This window comes from Leptonotus elevatus, chromosome 16 (genome assembly GCF_054856555.1).
Source record: "Leptonotus elevatus isolate MCC_2025b chromosome 16, RoL_Lele_1.0, whole genome shotgun sequence".
NCBI classification, from domain to species: Eukaryota; Metazoa; Chordata; class Actinopteri; order Syngnathiformes; family Syngnathidae; genus Leptonotus; species Leptonotus elevatus.
The window spans coordinates 14,411,557-14,439,537 of NC_141254.1; the positions used below are offsets into that span (position 1 = coordinate 14,411,557).

At 38.7% G+C, this 27,981-nt stretch overlaps 2 protein-coding genes across 7 annotated transcripts in view; one reads left to right on the forward strand and one right to left on the reverse strand.

Moving 5' to 3' along the window:
• The window catches only part of LOC147160901 (roundabout homolog 2-like), a 77,752-nt gene extending 65,166 nt beyond the window's left edge, over positions 1–12,586 (forward strand). The window contains exons 18-27 of the mRNA XM_086098458.1: positions 506–532; positions 653–692; positions 3,259–3,386; positions 3,962–4,234; positions 4,943–5,105; positions 5,937–6,197; positions 6,873–7,069; positions 8,906–9,067; positions 9,172–9,429; positions 10,244–12,586. Coding sequence (XP_085954584.1) covers positions 506–532; positions 653–692; positions 3,259–3,386; positions 3,962–4,234; positions 4,943–5,105; positions 5,937–6,197; positions 6,873–7,069; positions 8,906–9,067; positions 9,172–9,429; positions 10,244–10,245 — 1,511 coding nt within the window. The 3' untranslated portion in view covers positions 10,246–12,586. The remainder of the gene's footprint in view (positions 1–505; positions 533–652; positions 693–3,258; positions 3,387–3,961; positions 4,235–4,942; positions 5,106–5,936; positions 6,198–6,872; positions 7,070–8,905; positions 9,068–9,171; positions 9,430–10,243) is intronic.
• Positions 12,587–20,012: 7,426 nt separating this feature from the next.
• The window catches only part of LOC147160902 (roundabout homolog 1-like), a 113,342-nt gene continuing 105,373 nt past the window's right edge, over positions 20,013–27,981 (reverse strand). For all 6 annotated transcript variants that reach the window (XM_086098505.1, XM_086098501.1, XM_086098503.1 and 3 more), the window contains 11 exons: positions 27,899–27,938; positions 27,587–27,741; positions 27,151–27,504; positions 26,956–27,075; positions 26,737–26,872; positions 25,163–25,315; positions 24,540–24,895; positions 23,434–23,574; positions 23,117–23,338; positions 22,870–23,021; positions 20,013–21,702 (listed from right to left, as the gene is read on the reverse strand). In XM_086098505.1, the coding sequence (XP_085954631.1) occupies positions 21,688–21,702; positions 22,870–23,021; positions 23,117–23,338; positions 23,434–23,574; positions 24,540–24,895; positions 25,163–25,315; positions 26,737–26,872; positions 26,956–27,075; positions 27,151–27,504; positions 27,587–27,741; positions 27,899–27,938 (1,844 nt within the window). In that variant the 3' untranslated portion in view covers positions 20,013–21,687. The remainder of the gene's footprint in view (positions 21,703–22,869; positions 23,022–23,116; positions 23,339–23,433; positions 23,575–24,539; positions 24,896–25,162; positions 25,316–26,736; positions 26,873–26,955; positions 27,076–27,150; positions 27,505–27,586; positions 27,742–27,898; positions 27,939–27,981) is intronic.

A 27,981-nucleotide genomic window follows, 5' to 3' on the forward strand; every position in this document is an offset into this window, starting at 1 on the left:
CTAAATAAATTAAAAACGGGGTGGTTTTGAGGAATTGTAATGAATGTGTCTATACTAGTTACTAATGCTAATCACTAAATGTATGCTTTTATATAAACAATTGCATTTTTCCCAAATGACATTAATCAATTATTCACACGTCAACAAGGCCAATTCATGCTAAAATAGTTTGCTTCATCGAAATGAGATGTCATACTTTATCTTGGAGTAAACGTGATTAATCATGACTGGCTTGACTGGACATCTGGCATACGGGGTAGATGCCCGGTGGGCCGGTGTCTTTTGGGGCTGATGTGGTGCTATTCGATTATTATTTTTACTCCATTTTACCAAAAATTCCAGGGCCGATTATTTGTGCCAGTCCAGCCCTGGACACACGGAATTCCCTCAATAGCTACAGCAAATATGTTAGTAAATATGTTGACTGTTCATATGTCAGATTTATGCATGACTTGAATCTGTGATCTCTTTCTAATATGGATTATTCTTATTTTTGTCATTGCAGTTCAGTCCTTCACTTTTACCCGAGCAGGTACGCTTTTAAGATGTGCATCAACCATTTAGCTTCCTACCTTAATTCAATATGGCAGCAATAGATTTTTGTGTTTGCTACTGTCAAATTGACTTGTATTTTTCCCCTCTTTATTCTAAGTCACATTCCAAAGAGACAGAGGTCTGATCAGAAATGGAAGGTAAGAGTTGTTTTTACTTTCTATAATGTAAAAAACTTTCAGTCTACCGAAATCATTTCTTGCGTTCTGAATTACAATTTGATTCGACTTTCCAATCTTTCCTTCTCACCTCAGTGTATGATTTTCACTGATGCAGTGTATACTTGGCGATCATCAATCACCCTTTTCTTATGATTGCTACTAATTAATGAAGGCAGGCTGCTGTTCTTCTTCACTGCTAACGTAAGGACGAATGGAGAGGTCATGAGAGGACGGGAGAGGTGATGAATGTGCAATTAAAAAAAATGTCAACCTATTTGACTTTGTTCCAGCTCGCAAAAGTTTGAAAGAGCAGCGTGCTGAACGCTCCGCTCAAACCTGTTACGATTTTCAAAATGGGGCTTGTAAGCAAAGGGGTTGTCTGTCTGATTCCCCAGATGAGAGAAAAAAAACATATACAGTATGGTTGAGGTAGCCATGAGCAAGGGCTTGCCCTAAATTTTCATTCAAAATAAAAATAAAGAAAAAATTGGAAGTTACCCGCATCTTCAGTTGATCACAAATAGCGTACTTTATTGTTGTTGTATTAATTTTGGTTGGATTGAATGCAGACGACAAACTTGCAAGTGACGGCTGCAAAAAAATGTAGTAATGACAATGAAAGGGTTTTAATCACAATCCCGATCTTAATTAGAATTATGTGCTTCCGAAAAATCTGAAATTAGGTCTCATAATGAGCGTTTCAATTCACCAAAAAGTAGGCAAATCAGTTTAGCAGAAAAGAAAATAGATAAGAAAGCACAATTAAGGCTGTGCCTACTAAACAATCAGATAATTCCTTAGCCATGGCAAATGTTGCAAATGATGGACTAAAATAAACACCACAATGGATTAACAAACACACATGCGTTGCTGCAGTAATACTTGCATGTGCTTCTTTGATGTATGTACTTGTGTATTTTACAATGGAAATTGTTGATATAATTGTTAAACCCCTTTGAGCTATCGCCAAGTCAGCTGTAAACAATTCCCATGGTGCTTGGCGAGTCAGGCCCAGTGGAAAACTCCCTGTGTGTGCATTAAGTAAACATGGTACCAGGACACGTGAGGCATATGCAAGTGTTTCATTTGATGTCATACTACATGCAAATGGTCTGTTCTCACAAATTTTCTTTTCAAAAAGTCAACACTTGTATACATTACAACTGTATTTCACAACAACAAAATAAACGGTGCATTTCCTGAGCCACTTAATGGTCTTTTTCTGTCTCTGTTGCCATGGAGACAAGGCAGCCATGTAGTTACGCTGCCAGAGGCGGTCCATGATTCTCAATTTAAAATGTAAATTTTTGTTGTGCTAAGGCTATAAAGCGGATTAAGTGTGTATTCAGGCCTGCCTGGTTTCTCCTGGGAGAGTTTTGGCTTGTGGAGTTTAAGGGGAGGCAGAAGTCTGATATATAGACCTGCCACGTTATGCCCTGCATTTTTTTTCCACTCTTGTTTGTGCTTCAGGCTTTTCAATGGTAGAAAATATATTCACCGCAAGCTTTTTCCATTTGTTTCAAACACAGCAGGGAAAACAATATTATTAAAATCCCTGCTGATATTTATTTTATAATATACTCTAAAAACAGTGGTACACAAAACAAAACAACAAAAAAACGACCCAACTTTTTGACCTAAATAAATCAAAATTATAATTAAACATAATTAATAAATAAATACTAAAATAAATATATTGTATAAAATATTATACTGTATGTAATAATATAAAATATAATTAACAACCCATAAAGCAACCCAATGTTTTATGTTATTTATGGCTTATGTATTTGATCCAACTTGAATTGGGTAAAAAATTTACCGGCCGAACATTTTGAGTTATTTAACCCAAAAAGTTGGCCGCGTTCCGACACTTGCACCTCCCACCCCTAATGCGCAACCGAGGTGCACAAAGGCGGAATCTGGGACGCGGCCCACGCGTCGCAAACAAGAAACAGAGCTGATGTGTGAAAACCAGAAAGTCGGAATTCTCGCCTCTTCCATGACAAATACCCGATTGAATAACCCAATTGAATGGGGTCACAAAATTAACGGACCCAACTTTTTAAGTTATTTAGCCCAGAAAGTTGGGTCATAATAAGTTAATAACCCATGAAGCACCGCAATTGTGGGGTTTATTTGTAGGTTATTCATTTCACCCAACTTGGAATAATAGAATAACCCAATTGAAGTGGGTAAAAAAAAAGAACCAAAATAAAATCGGATTAAATTAATAACACATAAAGAGATCCATTTTTTTTTATTAATGTGGAATGATTGAATACCCCAACTGAATTGGGTCAAAAATGAACGGACCCAACTTTTTGTGTTAAATAACCCACTTGAATTAATTTAATAACCCACAAAGCAACCCAATTTTTTGACCCAAGTCTTTGTGTGAATTGAATGCCCCAAAAAGTTTACTCGGCTCCTTTTATTACACAATTTGGGTTAATTTGAACCCAACTGTTTTTAGAATGTATGCCTCTAATGTGCTAATATCTTAATTATCTTCTCTGCGTCTCTCTGAATATCCATCCCTTAGTCGTCCGGGGCTTTTGAAAGCGGGTGACCCTGGACTACCCTGGCTGGCGGACTCGTGGCCCTCCACAAGCCTTCCAGCAAATGGAGGATTGGGAAGTCCGAAAGGCAGCAGTAACTTTGGCCGAGGAGGTAAACATGGCTGGCTGACGGGAGTCACAGCTAGCATTGCCTGGTCCGACAGTTTTGATGTTCATCATTTGTTATTCACAGTGACAAGGCCTGACATTAAAACAAACACGCAGAGAAATTAAAAGTGCCTTTGAGGGCTATACTTTGCTAATGTGATTTGACAAGCCTGATATTTGGGATTAAATTTGTGCTATTACATTGACTTTTTGCCCCCTTTTTCTCTCAAGCTCTGCTTTTTTTTTTTTGTTGTGGTGAGCTCTTGAGAGTTTAATAAGGGCTTACATGCATGCTGCGTTTACATGTATGTCAAGCTCAGGAGAGGTCTGGTCAGCTGCAGGGCCTGAGCATCATCATCATGTGAACACTCCACCGGGTTTCCTCAGCATGATGCATGTTAATTATGGTTGCAGACCATCACTTCCATTCAAATCAAGTCTATTTATGAGCTGGGTTTTTTTTTTTTAACAAATGAGGAGAACTAGAGCAGCAGGGCGCGTTAATGACCTTAAAGATTGTTAAGATCATGTCATCTCATCTCGGAATGATCCCTGCAACACCTCGCTTCTTTGTCCCAGATGTATTACCATCTGCAGCGGTGGAGAAGACAGGCACCATGCTGTCAGATGGGGCCATCTACAGCAGCATTGACTTCATGGGGAAGGCCGGTTATAGCAGCCCAGTGCAAGATAGCCAGCCCACCCCCTACGCCACCACCCAGATACTCCAGTCTAACAGCTTCCATGAGTTGGCTGTAGACAGACCAGATCCCCGCTGGAAGGCTTCTCTGCAGGCCCAGCAGGAGATAGCCAACCTCGGCTACTCACTGACTGATAGACGCCCTGTCACCGGTACAAATTTGTGTTTGTGTGTGTGTGAGTGCTTGAGAGAATTATACACAGAAAATGCAGAGGAAGAAAATAATGCGTGACAGTTAGTTTTTTCGATGTCGAATTCCTGCAAGGGAATTGGCAAACTCAACCACAGAGAGTGCAGAATAAAAAAAAACAGCGAATTTATTTACATATTCGCTGCAAATGAACCCTAAGGATAGTGCTCTTAATGACTCTTCTGTCTTCATCAGAGTTCTACCCTGGGAGCTTATCTAGCCCAGAAATGTCATACAATCATGACGCATTTCTTTGGGTTAACTTGATTAGCAATGCATCAGCGTTATGAGTTATGTATGTATCTATATATACTGCGTTTGCATAGTCAGTGCAATCATGGAGGCAATTTCTGTGTGCGCTTTTGTGCTATTCACAATACGCTTTGTGCTCAGCTAAATGTCACGACGAGCAGAGATAAAGTTAGCCTTATGGAAGAGCTTTGCCTCAGGTTTTGATGCCTATTTAAGAAATATCATAACATTTTGAAGTCAGCATACGCCATCAGCATACAAAATGAGTGCTGATGAATAGGAAAGGTTGGATGGAAAAATCGAGACTTAAAGGCACTTTTGCATCTGTACTTTATTGTATGCACACAGATTTGTTAGCATGCCCCCCCCCCCCCCCAAAAAAGACTTTCACTCCCATCTTCTTGTTGTCCACCCTTAGGTGCAAAGGTAGGGAAGAAAAAGAAGGTGAAGGGTGGGACAAAGACCCCTAAATCAAATGGGACATGTTGGGCTAACATGCCCCTGCCTCCACCACCCATGCACCCTCTGCCTGGTACAGAGGTTGACCTTGACCATTACCCCCAGGAAAGCCACAGAGGAGGGTAAGATGCGTTCATATCTCATCAGTTGACTCACACGCAAGCATGAAACCACAAGCACACTTCTGACCTCCACCTGAGTCCTGGTATTGCAACAGTCTGATGGACTGGATTTAATTATTAATGTATGGAAACTGGAGGTGAATATGTAAATATTTTTTAACTAATATAAATAGAATTTGGGGCTTTAGAAAATTTGGTGAATTTTGTAAATGGGTCTAATAAATTAGATGGCTTGAATGATATAATGTAGAATATGCCAATATGTCCTTATATGGGAATTTTTCAGGTTAAAAAAAATGGGAATTTTTGGTGTGTGCAAAATGTGTTCATATTGAAAATCGCTTAAAAGGTGAATTGAATAAAGATAATAGTTCAAATTTCAAACGGGAGTTATCTGAATCAGTTATTTTGAATGCGCCAATGGAAATGAACTGTAAAGCATTGGGGGAAATTCGGCCTCAATTGAAATGAATGAGAAAAAAATAGAAATGTTGTATTATGGGAAAACTGTGAAATTTTGGAATAAATAACATGGGAACCCTAATGGAGTGATTTTTTATAATATGTTGAAATTTGAATGACGATTTGGATGAGACAAATTATGTGGAAGGAGAAATGTGTAGAAAGAGTGGGAGGAATAAAATCCTGCAGTGGGTTAACTGTTAACTCAAGCTAGTTCATGTCCAGGCTATTAACTCTTTACACCATTTTTTAGTTTTCCTGTGTTTTCGGGGCATAGCTAATAGTATCAAGATCCAGTCACATTTCAAGCGAAATTCTACACCACTGGAAACACCATAATAAAAAAAAACATTATCTTTTGTCCGCCAGCTACGACAACAACAGTTGGGCCCCGCCTCTCTCACTCCCATCCTACCGCCACCCGAGTTTGGACAATGACGTTGAGGAGGAGAGGGGACCTACTCCACCTCTAAGAGGAAGAGCCTCCTCGCCGGCAACGGCAGCAGCTTACAACCAGCCTTCGTCATCATCCCTGAGCTCAGCCCACCATGATGAAATGCAGTCCATTTTGCAGGCACATTTGGACGAGCTGACCAGAGCTTACCAGTATGAAGTCGCCAAGCAAGCATGGTAAGCAAGCAACACTGGCTTTAACTTAAGTTTGATATAAGAGCACCCAATATATTCAAGGGATATTTTTGAGTTAGTCAGCAATGCCATTTTTATACGGCCACTTTTACTATCCTTTTAGAAGCGGCATGCATCTTGGACAGATGGGCATAAAGCCTATCAGATGGTGGATGCATTCCTACAGCGAGTGGCAGAATATATTGCACCCCCCAGTGCTTCGCATGGAATTTATCTATGTTTCTTGACAGAGTTAAAAAAACAAAAAAAACAAATACAAAATCTAATGGATCTATCTAAGTGGCTGAATACATGGCTTGTAATACATGGGTTTAGAATAGCTCTCGGTTCTGACATGAGTAAATAGAGTTGGTAATTAGGCATGCATCGTCTTAATGGTGGGATGTGAGCCGTCACGCAGCACAGCTGTAGAAGAGATAACCGCCATGTTGGTGACAGTCTTTGACCAACCAAATATCTCTTATCCACTCCATTTCGAACCCCACTGTTTGCATAGCACCCACCAGCATGTAATCAGTCAAGTCACTGCAGACTTTTCGGGAAGTGCACTTACTCTACATCCTGGGTGTTATTTTTGTTATATATTTAAACCATGCGTTAGATTTCTTATGCCTTTTCAAGCATTAATATTCTTTTTTTATGTATGGATTGTATAAGGCACATGAAGAGCAATTCAAACATGTCCAACACTACCATTCCTCCAATGGACTTCATGTCGTCAACGCTGGGCTCCGATTTGGCAGACACCCGCCTCTCTGAAGATGAGGAGGAACAAAGATATGCTATGGTGTCAAAAAATTTATGCGGCTTTGAGTACACTCCCGGACACACGATGGATAACCTTGAAGTCGCAGGTATGTTTGCCAAGGCTGACACTGAGAGGGCAGACTAACAACTTAGGCAGGATTTACACCGCAGGTCTAAAAGGCTAATTTGGTTTTAGCGCAGACATTAGATTGCTTTTGTTTGTGTAGACATGTCTGGGTGTATTCTGATTATGTCAGCTCACATTAACTGTGTTGAGCCAATCTGTTTGTTTCCTTGGCAGTCACATTGACAGCTTGTCACGTGGGGGATTTCGTTGGGGGGGTGCAGGCAAAAGGCAGGTGGACATGAGGGTAGGAAAGCAGGCGAGGCAGTGGAACCCCAATTGCAGGATAAAAAAAAGAAATCTGTAATACCGAGTCCAAAAGAAGAAAAGAAGAGATACAAAGTGAATGAAGAACACAGGGGACAGACCCATTACTAATAATGGGACATTTGAAGCCAAGGCTTTGAGGAGAGTACCAAGTTAGGAAGGGGGGGGGGGGGGTGCAAGAAATGAAAGACAAGACCGAGTAAGGTGCGCAAAAAAGGAAAATTTGATATTAGCTAAGGCTAACTTCAGTAACAATTGTACAAACTGGAAGTAGCAGCGGCATCAAGAGGTGGAGGAGCAAGCGAAGGTGGAGCCGCCACAATGTGCTGGCTTTTAACTGTATGTCCCGGCTAAAGTGTGGGCAGGTTGATTGATGATCTTTGGCACCTGTGTACAGGAGGATACGGAGGAGCGATCGTCCCCTTAAAGACCCAGAGTGGGAACAGCTTGTATGGACTTACTGAAAACCACGAGGCTAAAAAGCAAAGGGAACATCGGATAACATGGGAAAGCGAAAATAATTAATTTTGCGTTGTTTTTTCTGTGATAAAACTGCAGAGATTTGTGTGTTAGTGGTTAGTGGTGTTAATTGGTTTGCAACTGTTACGACTGCTAGTAGTAGTGATAGTCGTGCTGCATTTCCAGTAAATATGTGCATTTGAGGCAGCAAAACTAGTGAGTTCTGAATTAATCTTGGAGTTCAGCCATCGGGGATTTCGAGAGTTTCGGCCAATGTCCGTCATCTTGTCCGACACCCCCCACTCCCCCTGCTGACGAATATTTTCCCCAGGCTAAATTTTGGTTCCAGTCCGTCCCTGTCGCTTGACGATGTACTGTAAAAAGTAGTTAAATAACAATGAAGCAGATTCATAGCTGCAGGTATATGAAATGTAGTATGCAATATTGCCAGATAAAGAAAAATAGTTTATTGCATCAGAAATGCTCTTGGATGGCACAAACACGTGATGACTTCAAATGTAACCTACATTTGTCTTCTAAGGTATTCACATTCAAATGAGGTTGCTTTCTGTCACTGTAAATGTTTGAAAAAAAGTTACATTCTGGCAGATTGTTACCTTGAAGTTATTTGAGTAAAGACATCAAAACCATCACACTGTATATATAAGTGCAGCGCACTACTGAAAAGTTTTAAAGTTAAGAAAGGATGCATTTATAAATAGGATTCCTTTTTTTAGCAAGAAACATGACAGCGTCTCCCACAGGGCTTAAAATACACATTTTTTTGACTGCATTGTTTGATAGCGTAATAGGAGGACTCGTACTGTATCTTCAATATGTGTTTTTATCGCTTAATATGCTATTGTGGGGCAAAATGCGGATCAGTGGGACTAAAAATAATCACAAATATTGGCGATGCAAACATTAATTATTGTTTGTTCGGCTGTCACTTTTGGTAAGTGGCTGTATCACTGTGAACAAAGCCAGAATGTTGGCAGGATGTCCATAGAGGATATCATCATGCACAAGTGTTTTTTGTTTTTTCTCTAAACATATTCATATCCATGTGAGTAATGTTCATTTTCATTTGCAGGTAAAGTCCCACAGCTGTGTCGTTCGGACAGCTCTGGTGCAACCGATCGTGGTGCACAGAACACGCATAGCCTTGGTCACAAGAGGGCACAACTAAATGGCCTCAAATCTCAGACAAACAAGGTCGGAACACTGCCCAGACGAAAAGACACCAACCAAGAAGGTAAGCTAAGTCTTTCTGGGCTTCAGCCATTTTTATATCTGAGATGCGCTGGACTGGAATATTGACAAATCTGATTCTGACTTGTCCATCTACCGTCCACTCAGCAACCCATGGGCCTCAAGTGAAAGGCCTTCACAACACCGGTTGCCGCATGAACAGCTCATGGGGGAGCGCAGCCTCAAACCCTGCAGAGGAGTGCATGGTGACCGTGTCCACGCTAGAGCGGCAGCATATGGGTTCCTGGGGCGACACTTCTACATCCAACAGGGCTACGCTTAGTCGGGCTTCCCACAAGAGACCCGCCGCAGAAGCCTCCCACAACGGGCATCTTCTCACAAACAGCAAAGAGAAGAGGGATCACTGTAAGTGTCAACTTTTTTTCTTTTTTTCTTTTTTTTTTTGCAGCCCGTGATCTGTGAAGTAGTCTACATATATATATATCTATATATATATTGTGAGTTTTGTTTACCTTATGATTCTAAATCATTGTAATATTTTTCTATATATTTAATGGTTTTGTGCATTTATACTCTATTCATCAAATTGCAGCGCAAACAGTGCTGTTTTTTTGTTATTTGTTTTTCTTAAAATGGAACCCAGGGGCAGCAGATATCCTGAGAACGGCAGAGGCCCCAGAATTGAACCCTGTAGAACACCATATGTTCCGTTATGCATGTGAAATCATTTTGCTCATATTCATCCAGCCACTTTCTTTTTTTGCTCGACATAGTTAGTATGAAGGAATTACACTAATAAAGAAATCACACGATGTACCATCACAATAGCCTCAAGTCGACTACTGAGCGTACCAAAATTCCCTTACGCATACATAATTCCAGCCTAGGCGGCGTTAGGAGCTACGCGCTGCAGTTTTAAGATGTCACTGAACAAGTAATTGATTAATCAGGTGTTGATCTCCAATAATTCAGCAATACCAAGACATAGTGGTCAATTATATGCTTCAAAATAAAATTCCAGCAGACACACTTCATTGTTTCAGCTTCTGCATGTTTAATGGCCATTTATCCCACTTTTGCAAAGCGTGTGGGATTATTGCATCCCCCACCAGTTTTTTTTTTTTTTTTTTTTTGTTTTATTACCGTAAGGCAAAGATGCAGTAAAAGCAATATTCTTGCTGAGATTTCATATTAAAGCACTGTTCTCTTGCTTTTTCAGAGTCTGTCGGATGCACGTCCCTGGACACCTTGTTTCTAAGTGCTCTGAGATTGTCTCTCTCTGTGTGTGACTTGAAATTGATGATTGGAAGCTGCGGAGGAGTCAAACGAACATGCAAATGATAATACAGAGCTGTAAATGTCATGTACAGGACACAGACATCACCAGTCTCACAGTGTTCCCTTCTTTGCCCCCCTAACTTCAAATGAGTCAACTGTATGGCCACTGCTGTTATGTATCACTCGGTGTACAACAATTCACACAGAGGAGCTGAAGAAGAAAACTCACAACAAAATGACTAATTAAAATGAAAAAAGGACTTGCATAATGTGTAAATATATTTTCTATGTATCTGTATACTTTTGCTTTTGCTTTGCTATGCAAGCTCCTCTAATATTGTCTCTCTCTCTTTTTTTTTTTTTTTATGACAGTGACTCATTTTTCATTGGCGCTCAAACCATTTGCTTATCTTGATGAAGCTACTGTATTGTTGTACTTTGCACAGAGCGTTTTGGTGAAAATAAGCACAATCCCATTTTCAGCAAAGCCGCAGAGAAGAATCATGATGTTGGGGAATACTTACTGGGCTGTGCTGCACTTGTTTCCAAAACATCCCATAGGTTGAGTATTATAAAGGGAGCAACACAGGTGATAATGTGGTTGTAAAAAGCCAAGAAACTGTGTTATGTACTATTTGCTGTGAATTTTATTATGCATTATACTAACAATGACTCATTGCAAACAGTTCCACTTTTATGGTCACAAAGAGGATTCATCACCTGCGATATCCAAAGCAAGGCAAATGGGTACCATATGTGTCACTTCACTCGCATTACTTCAAAGTATGTGCATATAATATACAGTATATATATATATATTTCTTTCTTTTGCTAATTCGTTTTCAATTGCATACAGTGCAATATTCAAAATACAATGCTGCCATTATGGAATGTAATGATCTGTTTTAAAGACAGTGGGATCTTCTAAATTAAACGCAAGATGTTCGGTTATGCTGGTCAATATCCAATGTCAACAACAAAAAAATTAAATTACATTTGGAATACTTTGTTGTAGAGTACTGTCGGCAATGAATTGTGACATTACCCTCACCCTAATGATAGATGCAGATTCCAATATTTGGCAGAACAAAATTCCAATAACCAATTAATTAGTTGATTAATAATAATAATAATAATAATAAAACAATACAATGATTTGCAAGCCATTTGCAATCAATATACAACTGAGTACACGACAAAGGTAACATATTAAATGTTCAAACTGATCAACTTTATTGTTGTTTTGCAAATATTCCTCATTTTGAATTTGATGCCTGCAACACATTCAGAAAAGCAAGGACGGGGGGCATGTTGACCACTGTGTTGCATCACCTTTCATTTTCAAAACACTCAATAACCGCTTTGGAACTGAGGACACTAATTGTTGAAACTTTCGAGGTTGAATTGTTTCCAATTCTTGCTTGACCTGCTACTGAAGTTGCTTTACAGGCCACAGTCTCCGTTGTTAGATTTTGCGCTTCATAATGTGCCACACATTTTCAATGGCAGACAGGTCTGGACTGCTGGCAGAGTTGAAGTTATACTATATGATTTTGTAGGAATTTGTACAAAAGGAATGCCAGATAATATTCCAGTTTGTATGATTTCCAACTAAATTTGCATGAGATCATGTCGTGCTTTGATGTTGCCAGTCATATGAAGATTTTTTTTTTGTGGATTTATACCATCATTTTAACATGATGGTTAATGTTGTCAAATTCTGAAGTTTTTGTATTTATTTATTTATATATTTTTTACTATTTTAGTTTTGGATTGTAATTTCTGGTAATGGCTTCTGCACCAAGAAATATTCACCTGCCAGACTGGTTTGCCCTCAGGAATACACATTCACATACAGTAGGGCCGATTTTCAATCCTTTGATGCAAAATAAAATGTCTATGTGAAAAAAAGAAAAAAAAAAGTGTTTCCTTCCCTTAATGCTGCCTGCCATTCAATACCATTGGAAATTGCTTGGATGAATTGCATATGTATGTAACTAATTCAGTTCTGTATTTGTATTATTTAGTCAATCTGAAGCAAAACCAATGACGGATCTTTTATTCAAAAGTCATTCAGGAATGTCTGGTTTAAAGCCAGAGGATGTATTATATGCAGTTCAAATTAGTGTTCTGGTTTGGCCTGACTTTATTGATCTACTCTTATTTCATTCCTTAAAAGCAGCTTATGAAAAATTCATCCACAAGGCTGACAAATGCAAGTGCTATAGTAGAATTTAAAATGCATCATCACACGCTCACTTTGTAAAAAAAAAAAAAAAGGCATCACAATGAATGTGATTTTGCACAGCCTCGCCCGTTACAAGCTCTGACTGCCACACTGTATAAATACATAAAGATATCCCAAAACACGATTTAGCCTCGGCTGTCTCATGAACTTTCTTTTGGCACGTATGCAATGACATGGTTGAAAATCCCAGCGCTTCCCTTTAAACAGGAGCCAGGAGAGATTTGCTTTGGTTAGCTTGAGGCTATCCGCGAAAGCCTGTCAATAACAATGTCTTGAGAGACTTGATCGACCAAGATCAGTTTTGTCTGCAGATATTGTACAAAAACAGAGAATGACTGATTACACCTCACTGATGCTTTAAATCCAGTTTGGTTGAGTCACAACATGGCTGACCAGTTCCCATTCATTCCATGGAGACAAGTCGGGCATTAAGTCGGTGCTTCTTCATAATGACTTCTGAAATTCAATGTTTAGAAATAGGGTTTACTGGTGAACAAAATGAACAGTGAGAGAGTCTTCATCAAATCTGGCTTTCTTCACCTTGAATTAAGAAAGTGCTGTGTTCTTGTACTCTATATTTATAGAACAACGCTGAACCCAGAAGCAGCCGATACAATGATCTGATCAACAGAGGCCCCAGAATTGAACCCTGTGGAACACCATATGTTCCGCTCTACATGTGAATTCATACTGCACATATTTGTCCGACCACTTTCTTTTTTTTTCTTTTTTTTTGCTCGACACAGTTAGGATGAAAGGATTACAATAACAAAGAAATCACATGACCTACCATGACATCAATCACAATAGCGCACCATAGTGGGTGTGTCTTGACCTCCGATGAACCCCTGAGACTCAAGCACTTTTTTGTTACACACAAAAATAAGTGAACATTTAACATTCCCGTTATGTTGAAATGAAATGTTGGAAAACTTTATATAATTTTATAAGCGAAGCTGTTTATTGTGGAGAGTAAATCGAGGCACAACTCACCTTCGTTTCCTCGTCTCATTATTTACCGCATCTCCACAATTGGTGACCCCGACGTGAAAATTTGGGAAGGCACGGCACTATTTTCTATGTTTAAAAATCAACACGTTGAAAATGTGAAAAGTTGTTTTAAAAAAACTTGATTTTAGGGCATTTCAACAAAGTAGAATTTGTTCAATTCTGACATTAATATATAATGTTGGCTCCAAATATCGGTTATCAACCCCCTTGAGTACTAGTAATCGGTATTGTATCGGCCTTGAAAAAGACATCTTGGTCTATCACTAAGAAACCCACAAACTCTAGCACCATCATACTTTGTATTTCTCAATATAATAAACTTGACCTCCAACTTTTTGCAAAACCTTTTGGTTTATTTGCAAAATGTTATCAGGAAAGACCATGACCATGGTGAATATATTTTTTTCTGAATATAAATGCCAATGCCATGAATAATAAATAAATAAGCACAGACAAATGTCCATGAAGACATTTTATTCATCTTTCATAACATTGCATGGATATGCCTGCATATTGTGTAATTTCATATTCGTGACAAAAATGACAATGTATAGAGCCTACTTAAAAATTCACATTATACATATCAGGAAAATGAAAATACCGACTTGAAACTCCATGTTTAATGATTGCAATGAGCAATTACCAAGCCCAGATGGCTAAAAGAGAGAAATTAAAGTAGATTGAACACGATCAGTCACTATCCTCCACCTGCAGTGGAGATGATAAATAATTTGCTATAATTGACTTTATACAGCTACTTACTGGACACTTTGCGAAATGAGATTCATCAATGAAATCTAAATATCCAGCCTTTTCAAAGATAATATAATAACGCTCATTTTTAAATGAAGCTATCAGATGTAGTTATTGAATGTTTATAATTAGGATAGTAGCATGCATTGTTGTAGATTGCTCGTCATCATGTGACAAGGTATATTACATGCTTAGCTCAGTGAAAAGAATAAAAATGAAAATAAATCACATCACAAGTACTCTCGTCTCATCAAGCATTTCTTTCTTTGCCAGCCAATCAGCTTCCAACTCTTTTTTTTTTTTTTTTTGTCCAAGTATACATTGTCGAGATTTGTGATTGTGGACTATATTTTTTTTAAATAGATTTTATTTTGTTTCATGTTATGTCTTGTCTCTGTTCATTTATTTGTTTGTTTTTTGTCTCCACCTGCTCTCGTCAGACCGCACCTCCTGCCATTCAGGCCCCGTCCAGACGGAAGCAAAGCCAGCTTCGTTCCGCAAACAAATCTCGTACACACAGAAGCATTTCAAGACTTGCGAGAAGGACGTTTAACGGTTTGTAATGTATATGCCGAGTCTGGAGTGGCGCTGTAGCGCAGCCACAGGGAGTTAACTGAAAGCGTAGAAGAAGAATCAGCGAAGAAGACGAATACTTTATTGCAATCTACAAAACAAACATGGCCTTTGCATGTATCAAAACAACATGAAAAAGACGAACACAGGAGAAGTGACAATGGCGGGCGATTCAAGTACAACACCGCTTGTTGAACGTGGGAATAAAGAAGCTAAATATTTTGCTGCAAAAGCATAAGCAAGCTAAGGAGGCTACGCAAAACGACTACGACACGGCTCTCCGCCATTGTTGTTGACAGTATGGTGTCCACATTGGAACGTACGGGGCGCGTTTTGAAATCTTTCCACTCTGGAGCCCGATTTCAAAAGTGATCGGTTTCAAGCTCTAAAAACCGCGCGTGGACGAACGGCCTAAACAGGAAGAAACTTGTGAGGATACATTGAAACTGGCTTTCGTGTGGACGGGGTCTCAATCAGCTCTCTCCAGCAACTCGTGCGTTGACCAGGTGTGCCTCGTCGTCTCGTCAATTTGTTTGTATATAGTATATATAGTCTTGGTTCGTTGTTGTGTTTGTTACTTTAAAGTTTGTTTGTTTTTGCGGGGATGGGAAGACATTTGGTGAATTTAGCATTTACTTTACATTCATGTTTTTTTTTTCTTCCACACAAACCTGCATTGACATACAAAATTCAGTTCACAAATACGCCACACTTATTTTGTTTAAATCATCTGTCTGAATGGTAAATGTTGTTGCTTGAAGAAAATCGAGAGCTATTTATTTAATTCCTGCCATTATTTTCTCAAGTCTACACTATAATAATAATAATAATAATAATAATAATAATAATAAATAAACATCTTGAAAAACAGCCAGAAGGGACCACAAACAGAAAGAGGAATCCATCTCATTACTGCATGTCATTTTGTGTACTAAGCCCAATAAGCAGTTGAATGTAGTCATCTTGATTCCACAGTGTATACAATTGACAAAAATAAATAAATAAATAAAAACCGCTGAAATGTGACTCATGACATTTGGATACTTGCTACTACGATTGCTACTTGAGACATTATGACGCAAACAACATGAGACTGCGGACCTGCTCCTGAAGGGAAGCTAAAGGCCATGGTCTCGTGGCTTGGAGCTCTCCCTCAGTGACCAATTTATTTTCATCCTCTTCGCTCTGATCGGTCTGCTGCCTTTTTGTTGCATCTCGAAAATGTGCACTCACCGTCTTCTTAAGAGTATTGAAGTAAAATTGTGTACAAACTTTTGCTATTTGTTGTCATTAAACAGGATCATATTAACTCATTCACTGCCATTGATGGCTATAGATGTCAAAAATTCATTTGAACCATTTTCATTAGTTTAACACTTTTTTTCCCCCCACTTTTGTTAACAAGAGTATGAAAACCTAGATTTTTTTATTGTACATTTAGAACAGATATAAAATGTGTGATTAATCGTGAATTAATTAGTGAAGTCATGCGATTAATTACGATAAAAAATCATAATAATTGTTTTTAATCGTAATTAATCGCATGACTTCAATAGTTAACTCGTGATTAATTGCAAATTTTATATCTGTTCTAAATGTACAATACATTTTTTTTTTAAATCTAGGTTTTCATACTATTGTTAACAAAAGTGGAAAAAATGTTAAATAAAAAAATTTTGACGTCAATATCCGTCAATGGCAGCGAATGAGTTAAGCAACATGAGCACCAAATCTACACTGGCATTTGGTAGAGTGCAAAATATGCTAATGTAAGTCAATTACATATGCTGACCTAATAAAAGTAAACATACAGTCTGGTTATATGTATTATATATATATTTTATATTATATTTCATCTATTGTAGGATTTTTTTGATTCCCCAATCCAAAACTTTGGGAACATCTGTCGTGTTGGAGAAAATATTGCTGTTTACACCACAGCGTTCCACTGCATCGTGTACCGTTGTTGTTTAGCCCACTTAGAGAACTTTGTTTCTGCACCACTTCCCAAGCCGTTTGCTTTTAAGAGTTTTGACATCCTAAAATGAAATGTGAGACAACAACATCCTGCTGGCATAGTGTGACAGTAGAGATATGTTTTTACATTTGTTCCGAAGGGAGGGCGGTGTGAGCACCTCTCAGCCGAGCATGATTTTATTTTATTTTTTTACATTGCAGCTTGTTTGGAGGCGAATTATGCTGTTGTGCGTCTGAATAAATAATGCAATGTTCTATTTTTGATAACAGCTTATAGCTTAATTGATATTAAAAAAACCAGGAAAGGAACAATTTGATTTAAAAAAAAAACAACAACAATTTGAATGCCCTCTATTTTTGCCGACAATATTGTCAGGTTGCGAGTCCTCGCGGCATCAAACTGCATTCCCTCGCTCCCGTTTCAGTGACAGACAGCCATATATCTCCTTAAACAAATTTAAATTTACAACTGCTGCTGCAAGCTTCAGCTCACCCAGCACATTGATTATCTCCGACACGACTTAATTCCTCACCAACTGTCTGCTTGAACAGAAACTAATCTTCCTCAAACAAACCTTTCCATCAAATTGAAGTCTCACATCCCGGCGCCATCGCTCACTCTCTTGGAGACTCATAACTCATGAGCTTCGCACGTGTCGCCGCGTTATCTATTGTTCTCAACGTTTTTTGATCGCTTTAAAACTACAGTGGGCGCCTTGAGGTAGGCTACGGGGTTTTCTATAAATGAGACGTAAAAAATCTGCAATATTTTTTTGCTTTGGCTTCTGAGCGCAAACTTATGATATGAACACTACGGCGGAGGCGAACTCCATTTAGCAGACGTCCCATTTTTGCAAATATTCAGCAAAAAAGAGACTTCAAGCTGTTTAATGCCACTCCCAGTTGAAGTTTAGCCTACAGTCAAACTAAACAAACAGTGTTTAAAAAAAGCCACTTCACTTTGCCTTATAAAAGTCTGCTTAGTTTAATGCTAACAACATTGACATGCTAACGTTAGCATTAATAATTGTGGATATTTAAACACAAACACTGGCTATACAAAAGCGACAGGTTTATACTCGACAAAGTATAGTCTAGTCTATTAGTCTATGCTGATTTAGCTAGCTCTATTATTTTTGGCTTATTTTTACACAGTTCCCATCCCGACATCCCGTTTTATATATATTTTTTAGTTCATTTAGCAAACCGATTGTTGGGGCCATGTGAGAATTTATTGTATTTGATTTTCATTTCAGCAACATTTTAGTTTCTTGGTTTGGAATTTTGAAAATCTGGTCACCTTGGTCTGCATGAGAGTATTTTGGGTCAATGAATCGGTTTGTCACTTCTTTTTTTTTAAATAGTATTATTCTGGTCTCGTATCTCATATCTAATTTAAGAAACCCTGCTTAGAAAAACTGTTGGTAAAAGCCATAGAAAGCCACCGGCACAAACTGCAGTTGATCACCCAAACAAATTGGGGGGGGGGGGGGGGGGGGGGGCCGAGTTCCATTTGCTGAGCTGTAATGAGAGAAAATTGATCACTGATGTTAACATATGGCTCAGTTCATCCGGTAGTGCGGAAGATGCTTATTCCAACAGCACGGCAGTCATCCACAACGTCTCTGTCGCTTAGTTGTCTTATAAACGAGTGCAAAGGGTTGACAGCCCTCAGCCCTCCCCTCCATCAACCTTCCTGCAACTCCGCCACATTGTCAAGGCCAGCTCTTCGTCAACAGATTGGAGAGAAGCTACTGGATAAACTTGCTATAATTGAAAATGAAACTTGGCAGAACACACACACACACACACACACACACTCTCAGAATCCAACACAAACATTTCCGAATAACCTCGTGTAGACAGATGTCCTCGGTGAGAAGCAAAACAAAAAGTAAAAATAAAAGGCAGACATACTTAGTAGTATTGTGAATTTCCAAAGACGGTTCAAACATATTCGTCTTTGATGATGTCGTGGTTTCTCTGACTGACTTCAGTTACCACGAAATGCCATATTATTTAAGGAATATTATTCTATTTCCAGCTCAAGATCTTCCATTCCAATGATGTCCAAGTGAATTTACGATATCACACTCATAAAATCTTTCGAGCAATATTTGAACATTCCTAACTGTTGTAATGCGGAAAAGAGTTAATACAAGTAAAAATGACTCGCCGTTTGAAGACAACTGCTACTTTGTATGTAATTGATAGTATGTTTGTTCAATATATTTTTTTGCTTGTGATGTCATTGGGAAAATATCAGTCGTTACGGGGCTCCAGATTTTGATGCGTTCCTCCCTTTGCCTGACAACATGCTACTTGTGTACAAAGTGGAAACAATTTGGGAAGGAAGAAAAGTCCTTTAGTATGCAGTATGTGTATTTTAATTTTTTTCTTTCATTTTTGTTCATCTTTTAAAGCTGTCTTCATCCTAATCCCACGTCGATGTTATTCTTTGACATGTCGTCGTTCTTTTCCTTCAACGTATGTTGGATCATAGAAGACCGACCGTATTGAATTTGTTGCTTTTTTCTTTTTGAGTAGCAAAAATCCTATTTCTTTCCAACACCAGAATTAGTGAGAGCAGAATAAAGTGGAATGCATTAAAATGCAACCGTGCTTTCCCATTGTGTTGTGAAGTTGAACTGCAGCCAAGCAGACATTTAAATTCGGTCCAATTTTCATTGGATTGAAAGGATGAAAAATTCAAGCCTTTTTTGTATGATTGGGGTTGGGTTTTAATCCGTGCATCGATTTACGGTGTTTTGACTCAGGGTTATGTAAATGAAGTAGCATTTTATGTTGATAAGGTTACAACAAAGCCAGTTAAGACATTATCAACAAAATGTATATCAAATGACAAAATAAAAAATTTTTGGTGTGTGTTTTTTTTCTTCTTAAAGAGCTCAGTATTGTTCATTCGTAAATGTCATCGTCATTGCTCTTTATTTATTTTTTTAATATATATATATATATATATACATTTTTATTTATTTTTTGTGTGTGGGTGAGTATGTGTATGTGCGTGCGTGACAATGACAAAATATTTGAACACCAATGTTTATTTACCTGAGTGTAATTTTGCCAAATGAAATGTCTGAGTTCACATTGCGCAACATGACACAGACATCCGACAAAAACCCACTCACGTTTGTAAATCAGGTTTAATTTATAAACAATTGGACAGAATGACAGCTATTTTTCCAAATGTATACAATTCTCCGGAATAGTACAGTACCGCTGTAAGAAATGAATTGTGAACATTTTCCACACGATTGAAGCGCATACCCTTCTTGCCTCCTACTCTTTACAATTCATAAGCTTTCAATACTGCTAGCTGAAGCATGAAATAAATAAACTTAATGAGTTGAATATTTTGCACATGACTGGTTAAGGAAGATTACAAAAGTACAAAACGGGCGCAGACAAGTGTGTCGATGAAGCAAGTGCTGATTAGCAGTCAGGACCATTGGTTGATAATCGGTTGAGTGCTGGTAGAAAAACTAAATCAACAATATGACCTTTCACCCCAGGTTACATGTCAAATCAGATAGAACTTGATAAAAAAAATAACAAGTCAGATAACGTTGACCTTTGGCCTTGGCTACATCGCTGTCAAAATACAGAAATCCCAGAGAATATAGCAGGGTGATTACATTCATGTTCTTGGAAAAACAACACGCCTGGTCGACTATTATGGATCGCTGTGTGGGTTGCATGCTACTTTAGCATCAGCAAAAAAATAAAAAAATCTCTGGAAACATAATACACAATGTCCATTTGTGTAGTCATAAAAGGTATCATTCTATTTGAGTCCAAACGATTTTTCTTCTTTAGACAAATGAATATTGCAATGTTATCAAATACACTGTGATATTTCAATTAGTGCTGTTTTACCGCCATAGAGTACAGTGAGAGTAACCCTCGTGATTTCCCAAGCTAACGGGATCTAATCAATTTACTGGCAAACTGTTTCATGAATCCATTTAGGTCAGTATGAGATGATTAGTGAATGGAGACAGTGGATTTAATTTTAAGAAAATTGTGGCCAAGGTCAAGTAAAGAGGGAAAAAGATGAACTGGACTCAGGTGGACAGGGAGGGAGGGGGGGGGGGTAAATAAATAAGTCCAAGAGCATAACCTTTAGGTAATACATCCATTAGGAAACTGCGCATGCAAAAAAAACACCCAAAACCGAGATCTCATTTCAGAATAAAAGCAGCTTAAAATGTACGCAACTGGATGCACAATTGAGATCGACATTCATTTCAATAAATCCAATAATCAAATGATTTACACAATTCCACACAAATGCGTACAGTTATAATAATAAAATAAGTGATTGTGCTTTTCTAACCGAAGTAGAACAAACCATACGAGGACAAGATGTACATCACTTATAAAACATTAACACTGTCACATTAAATTTCAATTTGAAGCACTTCTGTGGCAGTAAACAATTTACAAGATGTCTGGAAATGACACAAGCATTTTTAGAACATATGACAAATGCTCATCATGTACAATATTTTTGTAGACAATCACATCAGCCATAGCGTGCGCATTTATCTTACATCGCCGGGTGAAGACCCTTCACTCCAGTCTCGTGACGGACGGTCAGCTAGAATCAAGTCCACAGACATAAACATGAACACTTTTTTTTTCCAACAACACTGAGTGAGAAATGTTTATATAGAAAAGAGCATTTATTGTGCGGCTTTTGAGTTTTTTTCTCTAATAACAACCCCCCTTCCCAGTCTCATCGTTAAGTTCTTCAGTGAAGCAGCTGCTAGGATGTTGTGGCGTCATCACAAGGGTTCTCAACTTCTCAGGAACTATGAAAAAGAGAGAGAAACTGAAGTGGGTTGCCAGAACTTTTTTGTTGTTGTTGTTGTTCAGTCTGGACGACAGAATATATTGTAAAATCCCGGGAAATAGCACTCACTTTTTTTTGTTGTTGCAATAAATAAATAAAAATGCTACAAGCACTAAAAGTGCTGCTACTACCAACACTACTACTACTATTACTAAAACTAAAACTAATACTAATGCTAATGCTAATACTAATACTGCATGTACTACTATTACTACTACTACTACTGCAAGTCCTACAACTACTACTGCATGAACAAGTACTACTACTACTGCAAGTTCTACTACTACAACAAGTACTACTACAACTACAAATACTACAAGTAATGCAAGGGGTGTGAATTGCCTAGTACCTGGCGATTCGATTCATATCACGATTCATAGGTCACGATTCGATACCGATTTATCCCGATGCGAATCTGTAAATTGATTATTGTGATTTATTTATTTTTTTACTCAAATTTTGAAAATACTAATCAGTAAACTTGTACATGTACACTGTAAGATTTGTATGAAAATGTAATTATTTATCTGTTAATTCAGGTTGCAGTCTGTTTCATGTTTGAACAGCACTGAAATAAAATATTAAGGCTTAGTGTTCCATTAATATAACATTCTTCCATGCTTAATGTGTGAATCCTAACCCTAAGTAAGACGTTTTGTTGAATATTCCCATAAAAAATGTATGTTTAAAAATCGATTCGGCCGCATATCGAATCGATTCGAGAATTGTGCGCTGTAAAATCGTGATATATTGCCGAATCGATTTTTTCTAATACCCCTAATATATATATATATATATGGGTGATTTTGGATGGGTGTAATATCCACCGGTGCTTGTTATACACTGGATTTTATGGTACCGTACTTATTAATTGAGAAAAAAAAAATTGATTTCCAGTTGTATTTAATTGGTGAAGATAATTACCTATTGCTTTAATTATACAACGTGTTATCAACAACATGCAAGAACATATGATATCACCAATATTTATTTTAGTGCACGTCCAAAATCAGTGCTCATGGGATCCTGCAATCTCACTTCCTTTGCCAAATGATTCCCTGATGCACTAATGTACAGTAGCTCTGTAATATCATAATGGTTTTGTCTATTTTGCTTCCTGGCTTACCTCGTCTATTCCCACAGACTCCATCTGTCCTCTGTGTTTGATCCTCGAGTCTTCACAAGATATAAAGTTGGATGCATTGGGCTCATCGGGCTCACTTTGAGCTGGACCTGATGGGAAAGACGGGCGACTGTACAGAAGAATGTCGCCACATTCTGATCAGGAAACATAAAAAGAAGCATGTTGGGTTGGCTAATCAATACAATCGATAATGTAATCAATACAGAGAGCAACGCTACCCATCCAGTACCTGAGTGCGGTTTGCTTTTGCTGCCTCCTTTTCCCCTTGGTAGAATCTTGTCTCCGTCCTGGCTCTCGCCGTCTTCAAATGGCGCCTCTCTGACCCGGTGAGTCCCCGTACTGCCTCTTCGGCCTCGGGTTTCTCCAGAACCCATCCGGGGTAACGTTGCCCCCCTTACTCTCAAGTCGCTATGGGACATCTGGCTGGGGAAATTCAGCGGCATGAACGAGTCTGGAGAGAATAGAGCACACACAAATTCAGATATTTATATAGTGAGAGATCCATTGGATCACATTCGCTGCATCAACTTTTTCTCCATGTTTTACCGTCATTGAAGACATCTTTGGGATGGTAGCTTGGTTGCACACATTGGTTCTGCTTATATCTTTTGGGCCTTTTCTGCATTATTGCAGGACTCATGTTGCTGTCTGTGGACATGGGACTGCTGGGTCGATGATGTCGCTGCCCTGAGATTTAAAATAATAATAACGATGATAAAAAAGCCACTCTTTCAGAGTAAGTACTTGTTGTCTGGGATATGTAAATTAACCTGTAGTCGATACGGTATTTGATATGTGTGGTATTTGCAAATGCGTTCGGACGTACTTGTAGGCTAAATGCTGCAAACATAGCATATTTTCCCATAATGCGCATGCTCGTGTGAAGAAGAAAAAACGTTGTTGTTTTTTTAAACATTTGGCCAACATTATTGCAATACATTCGAAAATTAAATAAAATAAAAAATGTCTGCAATGCATGATTTAGGTTTGGTGTTTTTCCCATATTGCCTTATGGGAAAATATGCTACGTTCATAGCATTTAGCCTACAAGTATGTTTAAAGTGCGTTTGAGCGTATTTAAATACGTTCGAAAATGTTTACTACACATTGGCAGTTCCACGCTTCAGTATGATTGAACTTGAGGAAAATAATCTGAAATTTCTTAAGAAAAATGAGCGCAACATTTTTGCATCAAATCCTGAGTAACAAATATCTTAAAGGTGCAGTCCTACGGATTTGTTTTGGCTTGTCCGGGACATTTCTGGGAGGAGACTCAACATTTTCTCTCCAGCCAAGCCGCAGAGGCAAGCTACTACCAGTGGCATTTGCAAATTTCGCTGTGCGAACCCCCGCTCCTGATTGGTAGACTAGTTTCACGCTTGTTCCTGGTTGGCTGCTGTCCTCGACTTGCTTGAGCGTCAGTTTTGAATGGGAAAGTGTCAAAAGTTAAGTGACAAAATTAGCTGTAACAGTTAATTTTAGTGAAAAACTGCAGTTTTGTTCTCTCCTCACGGGCCACACTGGACCCACTAACGGGCCGGCTCTGGGCTGCGGGCCATATGTTTGACACCCCTGCTGCCATTTTCATCCGTTATTTGTCTTATTTCTGTAAAAAGAAATCTGCCCGAAATATGTTTGAAGTCACCCCTCACCTGATTCCTCTGGGTATCGGCACATACGCAAGCCTTCTGGCTGACTGAAATCTCCATCCGTGAAGAAAGAGCCTTCTGAGGTGCTGACAATGCTGGACCTGCCTGACGATAAGTTATCCTCAGAAGCCGAGCCCCAGCTGTTCACCATGGACCCCGTGACCGATCTGTCCAGGTCCCCGGTGCTGGAGGCGGGGGTCTGTTCCAGCCTGTGGAAAAGCAGCTTGTGCGGGGAGTTGTGAGGCAACTTTTGTTTGTGCTGTTGGTTCTGGTGCAGATGATAGTGGTTTTCGCAATGCGCTGTCTCCTCCTCTGCATCCTCTTCGTGTTCGTCAGTGTCCATGTACAGAGGGGCGGAGCTGTGTTTTGCAGGGAGAGATGGGAAGGTGCATCTTTTTTAGGTTCACATACATTTTTAGGTCATTTTGAGGTATCATGAGGTCTTTCCAGAATACAGGTTATGTTATAAAAAAGCTCAGTGTGCATTACAGCTCTACAACCACAATAATAATAAAAATGTGTGAAACATTATCACTATATATATATATATATATATATATATATATTTTTTTTTTTTTATACGTTAGAGTTACAGGCTGTTTATCGTTTTGCTAAAAGATGGTTACCTGAAGTGGTTGACTCCATCCTGCACACCATTACTCATGATTCCATGTGGCTGTGTGGTGGTTTGGTGAGTAAAGGACACGTCGGGGGGCGAAGATGCTGCCCCTCTAATTGGTGGAGTCGGGCAGCCTTCTGTTCTCTTCTCTGGATCAAAACTGGAAGAAATGACAACTGACGTGAGGTACTGGACAAAATAATACAAAAGCCCTTTGAAACTGATTGAATTTGAAAAAAAAAAGAAACGGCTTGAATTAATTATAATTTAATACAGTGAAGTTACTGTAAATTGTCCATTAGAGGTTTAACATTTTTGGTTGTATTCCTGATTTGGTGGTGGCAAAGTGAAGTGAAAGTAATCATTCTTACGGGGATGTTCGAAAACACATTTTTTCAGAGTGATACCAGTACGAGTACTCAACGCTTGAGTAGTCATCAAAATCGATAGCAATTATTAATGCCGCTAGTATTTTTGAGGCAAAAAAATTCCTCCAAAACACAATAACAGATATTTTTAAAGAAAGACTTATGTATCACAATCAAGGTTATTTTAGTTAATGAAAACTAACGAAAAAACTCAAATTTAAAAAACTATAATAAAATAAAAAACGGAAATGCTTTTTTTTTTTTTTTTATGAAAAATAACTGAAACTACATTTTATGTTTACAAAACTAACTAATTATAACGAAAATGTCTTTCGTTTTAGACCTTGGAGGATGATTTTAAGTTGATTAATTTTGATATTAACCTTGAATAAGGACATTTGAAAGTGTGTCACGCAGAAGTGACGTCAAATAGCAGCAGCCAATAGAAAAGCATCTTCAGATGACGTCAGTCCTCGGCGACAATTTGTTATGCTTGACTTGGCTTGCCTGCTTTTTTTTATTTAACTTAGTCAAAATGCAACATTAGATAATAAATGTGTTACTTTTTCTAATTTTACCATGGTGTTTTTTAAATATTGCGCACAAGTAATGCACTTTTTTTAAACTAAAACTAATCCTGAAACTAACTAAAACCAATCAGTTTTAAAATAACTAAAACTAATAATATTTACTAAGAGAACCACCCCGAAAACTAATTAAAACTAACCAAATTTAAAAGACAAAACTCAAAACGAAATCAAAAGTAATTAAAATGAAATTTCCCAAACTCTAATAACTCTGATCACAATACAGCATTTTTTTTCTTGAAATTACATGAAATTAAAGGGAATTTTCGATTCTTCTAATTTCTAGTTCCTGATTGTAAAATGGCCACAACAGGGTGGTCAATACTGGTACCTCACTTGATATAAGGCCGAGTATCAGCCTCATAGTACTGATAACGGGTATCGGCCCTTACCTATCCCTCGACTTTACTGTCTATTAATCCCTGAGTTGATTTAGTTTTAAGAAACAAATGTATTCGAATGTCACCATTTTGCACTCTGTTGTTAACTCATCTATCAATTGAGACCATATATTTGTTTTATTGTCAATCTTATACTTATTTCAACCGCAAGTGGGCTCTTGGGAGAATTGTGGCAGAGGCAACAAGAGATTTATTAATAATTAAAAAAAAAGAAAACAAGCCCACCTCTTCTCCATGGGGAGGCTGTACTCATCACCGTTCCAGGCAATAGCATGAGGAGGAGAAAGAGCATCTCCCCAGCTCACTGCAGTATGTTTTGGAGTCTTCATGGCCCGCGGTCCTTTCTTTTGATTTTGACTTCCTGAGAAATTAGCGGAAAAGTCAAAGTGTGCGCCGTTTGGCTTGATTTGTTTCAGATGTGAGAAGCGCGGCCCTGGGCGTTACCTGAGGTGCTGTTGCTCCCCCTGTCTGAGCTGTGGTGCGAGCCCCCCAGACTGTGATCTGGGTTATGGTTGTAGGGGATGCTTTTGTGATGAACTAAGCCTTCATTTCCTTGTGGATGATCTGAAGAAAAAAAAGCAGTGTTAAAATGTGAAACAGCTTATTTTATCCTCTTGGTCTTATTTGACCCGACCTTACCTTTATTTAGAATGTTTTGCTCTATGATATTGTATTGCATCTGCGTGGCCATTGCTTTAGGTAGCGGAGGAGGGTTTGGTGGCTGATTCCAGCAGGGCATGTCCATAGGCTCCAGTGCATGAGCCTTGTTTTTGATGCTGGCCTGAATAAGTTGGGTGGTAGCATAAGGGATCGGCTCATAAGCATCTGATGAATCTCCTCCCGGACTTGCGTAGCACAAGTTGGAATTGTTGAATGCCTTGATGTCATTGAGTTTGTCGCTGAGGTTCACGTCTGTATAAATAGCTGTCTCACAGCCAAGTTGTCCCCCGTGTTTGTTGTCTGGGTGCTTTCCATAGTTGGCGATGCAATCGGCTAAGGGGAACAAAATATAAATGTAATCGCGGTCGCAGATGTTTTGATTTATTCGCATGTCGGAGACCTGACATGCACTAACCTGGTCGGCTGTATGTTGTCATGTTACTGTCACTGGTGCCGTTGCCATTATTGCAGCAGTTGATGCTGCAGTCCTTGTGATTGGCACATGCATTGGGCCAATTGTCCGGCAGCCACAAGTGGTTCAGAGGTTCACCCATGCCGAGAAGGCCAGGTCTGCAACAAAGACGGGCCATCACTCAAAATCTACCGCTCCCTTGGCTTTTTATGAACACGCAGGGCTCAACAACTTTTACAAAAGGTAGACAACGCCTCCTAGTGTTTCTACCATGCACTGCAAATCAGTTGCAAAAAGAATCAGAACGCCACTTGCCTGCCAGCGCTGCACACAGATTCGCCTCTTTGATATGCAACTGAAAAATAAGGTGGAAAACATTCATTGTTGATGAGCTGTCA